Genomic DNA, 7,955 nt, shown 5'->3' on the forward strand with positions numbered 1-7,955 from the left:
TAACCCCCCTCCCCTTCCCTCTCAGATCGCGGCACGGACGCTGGGAGACCTGGTGCGGAAGCTCGGGGAGAAGATCCTTCCGGAAATCATCCCCATCCTGGAGGAGGGCCTGCGCTCGGACAAGAGCGACGAGCGCCAGGGCGTGTGCATCGGCCTGAGTGAGATCATGAAGTCCACCAGCAAGGACGCGGTCAGTCCAACACCTCCGCCGCAGACCCATCACACGTATCAGCCAGTGAGGGTTTACACCCCGTGACCGTAATAACGGCTGTGTTCATGCTGCCGCTGTCACCGACCACGTGATGGAAATGGAGAAGTGTGCCATGTTCAAACGGCATTCCACGCTTTTGACATTTTATTAATTTTATTAATAGATCTTCTTACTGAAATAATTTGACGACTGTACTCCTGACAAATTTGTTTGCCCATTTGTGTTGAGTTTGATGTGCACACAGTATGCCTATGATCTTCTCTTATGTACACACCAGAAGCACCGTCGGGGTGTAATGGCTGGAGCGTTAAGGGCCGCCCGTGCTGACTCGTGTGTCCCTGCAGGTGCTGGTGTTCTCAGAGTCTCTGGTCCCCACGGTGCGCAAGGCTCTGTGCGACCCCCTGGAGGAGGTGCGCGAGGCGGCCGCCAAAACGTTCGAGCAGCTGCACGCCACCATCGGCCACCAGGCGCTGGACGACATCCTGCCCGCCCTGCTGCGGCAGCTGGTGAGAGACCCGCGTCTGTAGGGGGGCTTCAGTGAGAGGCCCCACTGTGACATGCGCATGCAAGGCCCTGTATATGGACATAGTGGTGGTAGAATAGAATGCTTGTATTGTGGAGACTGTAAGTAGAAATTAGTATCATGTTGCAGCTAACAAGCCTTGGTTAAGATGGAGCCCACAAACTGTGTGTGTGTGTGTGTGTGTGTGTGTGTGTGTGTGTGTGTGTGCGTGTGCGTAATTGACTGTTATATGCCTTGGTATGTCCACAGGACGATGAGGAGACTGCAGAGTTTGCTCTTGACGGGCTGAAGCAGGTGATGGCGGTGAAGAGCCGCTCTGTGCTGCCTTACCTGGTGCCAAAGGTGAGCCGGTCTGCAGGACGGGGCTTCTTAATGCACACTGACTCCTGTGTGTCGTGGGCTTTAGGGTACAGCATCCTGCTGTGAGGGACTGCAGAAATGAGGTTTGCACACTTGTTTTGTACTCTGGTGCTCCTTGGTTCGTGAACGCGCTCTCCTCTCGCTCTTGTCAGCTGACGGCCCCCCCGGTGAACACGCGTGTCCTGGCCTTCCTGTCTGCGGTGGCGGGAGACGCCCTGACTCGACACCTGGGCGTGATCCTGCCCGCCCTCCTGTCTTCACTCAAGGACAAGCTGGGCACCGAGGAGGGACAGCAGGTGAGGGCCAGCGCCACACCTACAGACCACACCTAGCCCCACAGACCATGCCCACATCCACAGACCACACCTACCCCCACAGACCATGCCCACATCTACAGACCACACCTACTCCCACAGACCATGCTAGCACTCAGACTACACCTACTCCCACAGACCATGCCCACATCTACAGACCACACCTACCCCCACAGACCATGCCCACATCTACAGACTACACCTACTCCCACAGACCATGCCCACATCTACAGACCACACCTACCCCCACAGACCATCCCACGTCTACAGACCACACCTACCCCCACAGACCATGCCCACGTCTACAGACCACACCAGCACCCATAGCCCACACCTCCACCCTCTCCTCTCAGGAGCTGTGCAGCTGTCAGACAGTGATTCTGTCCGTGGACGATGAGGTGGGGCAGAGAATCATCATGGAGGACCTGCTGGAGGCCACGCGCGGCTCTGACGCGGGGTTGAGGCAGGCCTCCGTCACCATCCTCAGCGCCTACTTCGCCCGCACGCGGCTGGACTACAGCGCCCACACCCGCACCCTGCTCTCAGGCCTCATCCGCCTGCTCAACGACACCAACCCCGAGGTGCTGCAGCAGAGCTGGGACACCATCAACTCCATCACCAAGGTCAGCGCGCCACCACCCTCCCTTTACCTGGAGGTCAGGTGTGAAGACGGTCTGGCCAATCACTCAGGGACTAGTTACCCGGGAGAAAAGAAAACCAGGACTGGATTTGAGGGCCAGAGTTTGATCCCTGACAGAATATATCACAATGACGAGAACGTCTCTTCACACTCGCTGCAGGTTTTACATTTGACCAGCTTGTTCAGTCATGCACTTCAGGGATGGAGTCTGGCTAGCAAAGGCTGACGCCATGATTGGTGGGAAGGTTGAATGCAATGCTGAATGGAAATATGAAGTGCTGTTGTAATGTCGAAGTCACTGCATCCAGTCCACATAAGTTGTGAAAATACAGTGCTTTTAGTGCCTCCACAGAGGGGCCCAGACGCTCCTTTCTCAGTGCAGTTTTATATTATCCTTTTCAATGATTCTGAAGTACAGAATGGCTTCCCCCCCGGTACAGACTGGCTGCTCTGTGTTCTTCAGATCACATGTACTTGTATTGTGTATAATGTTCAGTCAAATCGAAATGAATGCTGTTTGAATTCAGATCATCAGTCAACGCTGTTGCCTATGTCGCGAGTGGCCACTGGCCTGAGATTACCATATTTTCTGTTTACTGTGAGATAAGATAAGCTAACATGAGCCACTTCAGGGATCCATTTCCCAGTTACCCAAATTGCAGAATCCTATGACAACATTACCTCTGCTACAGTAGCTGCATTGTGTGAACAGTGAGCGTATGCAAAGTGTATTGCTTGCAAGCATTATGAGCTGCGTGTTATTATCCAGAATTCTGGGTTTGATATTTCTGTGCGTGGGATGCTGGTTTGTTGTTGCATTATTCAAACTGCAGTGCTGTCTAAGGCAAATCAATATGTCCCTTGGGCAACGTTGAAGTCCTACTCATTCATCAGTTTTGCATTCATTAAATGAGCAGCCAATATGTTGGTTGTGTGTGTGTGTCTGGGAGGATTGAGTTAAGTAGTTGCGTTTAGCAAGCGTGTTTGTATGGTGTGTGTGTTTGTTTGTGTGTTTTATGGTGTGTGCTTATATGTTGAGAGTAGTCTGGCTGACCCCAGCTTGTGACTTTGGGCAGAAACTGGACGCGGGCAGTCATGTGTGTACATGTGTTTTATGGTGTGTGAACTAGTATGTTGAGTACAGTCTGGCTGACCCCAGCTTGTGTGTGTGACTCAGAAACTGGACGCGGGCAGCCAACTGGCCCTGATCGACGACCTGCACAGGGACATCCGCTCAGCGGGGGCCGAAGCCAAGGGGCAGCATCTGCCCGGATTCTGCCTGCCCAAGAAGGTGAGTCTCCGACCGTAAGAACACGGAGTCCCTCAGGTGTCCTCACAGCTGCCTGAGTGTGCGTGTGCTCTCCCCGCAGGGCGTGACCTGCATCCTGCCCGTGCTGAGGGAGGGCGTGCTCACGGGCAGCCCCGAGCAGAAGGAGGAGGCGGCGCGGGCGCTGGGGGCGGTCATAAAGCTGACCTCCCCCGAGGCCCTCAGGCCCTCTGTGGTGAACATCACCGGGCCCCTCATCCGCATCCTGGGAGACCGATTCTCCTGGACCGTCAAAACCGCCCTGCTGGAGACTCTCACCCTGCTCCTGGCTAAGGTGGGTGCTGTTCTCTCTCTTATTCACTTTCCTCTCCACCCTCTCCCTCCCCCCTGTCCCCCTCTCTCTCTCTCTTCCTCCGTCTTCCTATCTCTCCCACCATCTTTCTCCCTCCATCTCTCTCTCCCTCTCCCTCCCTCTCGGTTACCCCCTACTTCTCATCTCTCTCTCTCCCTCCTCCCTCCCCCTCTGTAAAATCCCGCAGCATTAAGTCCGTGTCTCTGCTCCTCCTCCAGGTGGGCCTGGCTCTGAAGCCCTTCTTGCCCCAGCTCCAGACCACCTTCCTGAAGGCTCTGCAGGACTCGAGCCGGGCGGTGCGGCTGCGGGCGGCTGAGGCGCTGGGCCAGCTGGTGTCCATCCACAGCAAGGTGGACCCACTCTTCAGCGAGCAGCTCGCCGCCATCCGCAACGCAGAGGACTCTGGAGTCAGGTGGGCCCGGGTCAAAGGTCAACCGCGGGGGGGGCTGTCCACTCAGAACATGCCTTATGGGAGCAGATGGAAGCCCAGGGTGCTTCCCAATCCTATAAAAAATGTCTCCTTCTCTCTTTAGTTCACCCTCTCCCACAACAGACTAACCTAATCCAATGACCCCCTTGTAGCCGTGCAAACTGGTAGCCTATCTCTGGTGGTCTTCAGGCTATTTATTAGCGATTGCAGCCAGGGTGCAGACAGAGTTGTTCATTGTGTGCTTGTTTGTTTAATGAATGACATTTCTACTCTCTCAGGGAGACCATGCTACAAGCTCTGCGGTTTGTGATCCAGGGCGCAGGGTCAAAGGTTGATCCAGCCATCCGCAAGAACATCACCACCACGTTGCTTGGCATGCTGGGACACGATGAGGTATGGTGTGAAAGACAAGGAACCTGGGCTTTGTTTAAAGAGTCACAAAATGACATACAGAGAACATTATGAGGTGAAGTCCACAGTTTTGGGACTCCAACTCCCAACAGCCCCTTCTGTGAAACATCCTGTGGTACTTTCCCTTTTCACTGCACCCATGCAGTCTGCTTGCGGCTGCACTTAGGTGATCACATGACGCGGTGCTCTTTTGCTGTTCTGGTATTTCCCTCTGTACTATTTGGCGTAATGTGCTCGTTCACAGACTTTCACGTGAAAATGTTATTAATAATTCTGAATAGTAAATGTAAGACTATGAATGAATGATGACAGTGCTGGTCTGGTATCACAGGCCTTGCATTTGCATGGTAATGAAGCGGTAATGAGAGCTGGAAGGGACACTGTTCTGTGCATTTGTATGTGTGCGGCTCGGTTTCCGTGGCGATCAGTCTGAACCTGACATCCGGCCCGACAGACTTGCTGCTCTGGGCAGGATGTGGGTTGGTGAGGGGGTTGTGCTCGCTCGCTGCAGCATGTGAAGAGTGCTAGCGTTAGCGCCTGTCTGTCTGTCTGTCTGTCCCGCAGGACGCCACGCGCATGTCCTCGGCCGGCTGTGTGGGAGAGCTGTGTGCCTTCCTGTCGGAGGAAGAGCTGAAGAGCGTCCTCTCGCAGCACGTCCTGGGTGAGCACACGGCTCAACACACACTCTCACGTGTAAAGTCGGTATACACAGTCACGCATCCATAACCAGAGCACACACTCTGTGTGCGCAGCATACATGCCCTCAAGCCTCCATACCCAGAACTCGCATTCACATCTACACACACACCACACAAACTCTGACCTATTCATACAGTGTGAGCACTCCATAAACCCAACACACGCACTGCTGCGTTGGGTTGAGCGGTGCTTTGGGTGGGGTTCTGCCTCGTGACCCGCTTCCCCCTCCCTCCCAGCGGACATGTCGGGCGTGGACTGGATGGTGCGGCACGGCCGGAGCCTGGCCTTGGCCATCGCGGTGCGGGCAGCTCCGGATCGGCTGTGTGGGGAGGAGTACGGGGCGACTGTGCTGGAGGCCGTCCTGACCAGCGCTACAGCCGACAGGGTGAGGGTGGCTCTGGAGCTCCAACCTTGAGCAGCCAGAGCCCAATACAACACACACCCACTGCATGAGGGGTCTGTGTCACCCAGCAGACTGAGGAGGTTAGCCAGCTAACTTCAGACTTTTGTCTGGACTAGGTTGGTTGTTTTACTTTCGTGATACTGGCCCCAGGTGTCTGTCTACAAAACATCCAACATTCTTCACTTTTCTTCTCCCTCTCATCTATACGGTTCTATTTATCCCCCCGTAGATTCCTATTGCCACCAGTGGGATCAGAGCAATGGGATATCTGATGAAACACCAGCTCAATAGCAGTGGGGGGGCTGAGGTGTCCCCCCGAATCATCACACAGTTTGTCAAGGTGAGGTCCTTTCAAACGTGTACGCCCTGATACCATTTAGATTCCAGAGACTGGTTCATTGTACTTGACTATCTCTGACCTGAACCAGGCCCTAGGCCTCAGTGTGCCTGGCCTATGTGTGTGTGTGATGGTGTGTGCCAGACGATACTAGGGCAGGTTACTCAATCCCCTTCCCTCCACAGAGTCTGCAGAACCAGTCCAGCGACATCCGTCTGGTGGCGGAGCGCGTGCTGTGGTGGGTGTGCAGAGACCCGGCCACGCCCGCCCTGGACCCCAGCCTTATCAAACCGCTGCTGAAGAGCCTGCTGGACAACACCAAGGACAAGAACACCAGCGTGCGTGCCCAGAGCGAGCACACCATCATCAGCCTGCTCAGACTGCGGCAGGGAGAGGAGCTTATGCAGGTCAGCCTCCCACGCCTCCCACACCTGCTGACACACCGCCACCAACAGTATCATTAGCGCAAGGGCCTGAATCCTGTTGCCATTTTTTCCTGAACATTGACTTGCAGTGATGTAGTGGTTTCACCCTGGCCTATTGGCCTACATCCCTTCGCTCATGGGCTTCAGGCGATTTCATGTCAGTATGGTTACCATTCAGTAAATTGTTCCCTGCCATTACAACTATATATGGAGACAAAATCATCCTAGCTATGGAACAAATGCTACAGCTAATAAATGGTATATCCCTAAGATAAGCAGTACAGCTAAGTGAGGGAATAGTGTGAAGTGTGTGCACGTGTATGTATGCAGATCTGTGTGTGCGCGCCTGTGTGATGGCTCACATGCTGTTTGTGCTTCCAGAGCCTGACCGCCATACTGGACTCGGCCAGCAATGAGCTGCTGTCAGAGTGCAACCGCCGTTCCCTGAAAAAGATCTGCAGCCTGCCGGACTCCAACGAGGAGGTCGACGACACCATCCTCACGTGATGGGCTGGACTGAACCGCACACCTCACCCTGTTGCCCGCACACACACACACACACACACGCACACACACACACGCGCGCACACACACAGAACACAAACACACAGACTCCCGCAGTCGCCTTTGTTTTCTGCGATGGATAATGCATAGAGGAAGATGCAGAGGAGAGAATTAAGGACAAACATCTCCGTGTGGAAATGTGTCGAGAATGGTTAATTAGATTTTTTTTCGCCCCTTGTTAATTGTTTTTTTTGTTTCATATCCCAACAAGAATCATTTTTAGATTGCACAAAGTGCAGACATTCGAAAACCAAAACGGATAAACATATGGCAAAAAGATTGTGCCAACTCTGTACTCGCATTAAAATCTATATTCCACAGAAGCCTATTTGTCAATCAAGAACATCACTGTCCTTGGTGAGATCTAAAGGAAATTTTTCAGTTTTCACTTGCCCTATTTTTATCCTGTGCTGTTTTGTGTGTGTGCAAGAAGGATTTCTCCAGAACGGAAATAAATCTGTGTTAAATTATCTTTGAATTTTGAGTTCATACTGTAATTCATATTTTTTCCTCTTAGATATTGCTGTAAAACCAAGGAAAAGTACATGCATTAAAAAGGATTTAATACCATTATCTTAAAATGGATAACACTGAATCAATTCATCTTATTTATGTGTACTTACTGGACAGTTGGATGCCATTGGGTCTCCGTGAACTTAATATTGTCTTGCTTTCTGGTTGGTTCGCACCCAGCTGTTTCACAGATGTGCCCAGATCATGGCACGTCTAGTATCACAAATGTGTAGTGAAGAATACCCTTAGGCGTGGCAGCTCTGTTGTCTGTGCTGTCGAGATGAGCTGATGCACCCGTGCCTGTTCTGTTTGGATGCTCTGTGTGGATTTGACAAATGTGGAGGCAGTGACTGTATGGTGTTGACGGAACCGAAGTAGAGTTATCTAATTGGTCAAATGTTTCGCTGTGCAATGAAGCAAGCTCAAAATATCGGTCTTCTGTAGATCTACTGTAGATGCTTGGCTGTATGTCGCACGGTGGAATTATGTTTTTCATGTCCCGTCGA

At 52.7% G+C, this 7,955-nt stretch overlaps 1 protein-coding gene across 1 annotated transcript in view; it reads left to right on the forward strand.

Moving 5' to 3' along the window:
- The window catches only part of gcn1 (GCN1 activator of EIF2AK4), a 30,079-nt gene extending 22,673 nt beyond the window's left edge, over positions 1 to 7,406 (forward strand). The window contains exons 45-58 of the mRNA XM_061259902.1: positions 26 to 190; positions 556 to 717; positions 984 to 1,076; positions 1,247 to 1,390; positions 1,762 to 2,031; positions 3,226 to 3,339; positions 3,419 to 3,649; positions 3,886 to 4,079; positions 4,376 to 4,490; positions 5,073 to 5,169; positions 5,444 to 5,592; positions 5,840 to 5,950; positions 6,133 to 6,354; positions 6,754 to 7,406. Of these exons, the coding sequence (XP_061115886.1) occupies positions 26 to 190; positions 556 to 717; positions 984 to 1,076; positions 1,247 to 1,390; positions 1,762 to 2,031; positions 3,226 to 3,339; positions 3,419 to 3,649; positions 3,886 to 4,079; positions 4,376 to 4,490; positions 5,073 to 5,169; positions 5,444 to 5,592; positions 5,840 to 5,950; positions 6,133 to 6,354; positions 6,754 to 6,879 (2,193 nt within the window). The 3' untranslated portion in view covers positions 6,880 to 7,406. The remainder of the gene's footprint in view (positions 1 to 25; positions 191 to 555; positions 718 to 983; positions 1,077 to 1,246; positions 1,391 to 1,761; positions 2,032 to 3,225; positions 3,340 to 3,418; positions 3,650 to 3,885; positions 4,080 to 4,375; positions 4,491 to 5,072; positions 5,170 to 5,443; positions 5,593 to 5,839; positions 5,951 to 6,132; positions 6,355 to 6,753) is intronic.
- The last annotated feature ends 549 nt before the right edge of the window (positions 7,407 to 7,955 follow it).

Source organism: Conger conger, chromosome 11 (assembly GCF_963514075.1).
Source record: "Conger conger chromosome 11, fConCon1.1, whole genome shotgun sequence".
NCBI lineage: Eukaryota > Metazoa > Chordata > Actinopteri > Anguilliformes > Congridae > Conger > Conger conger.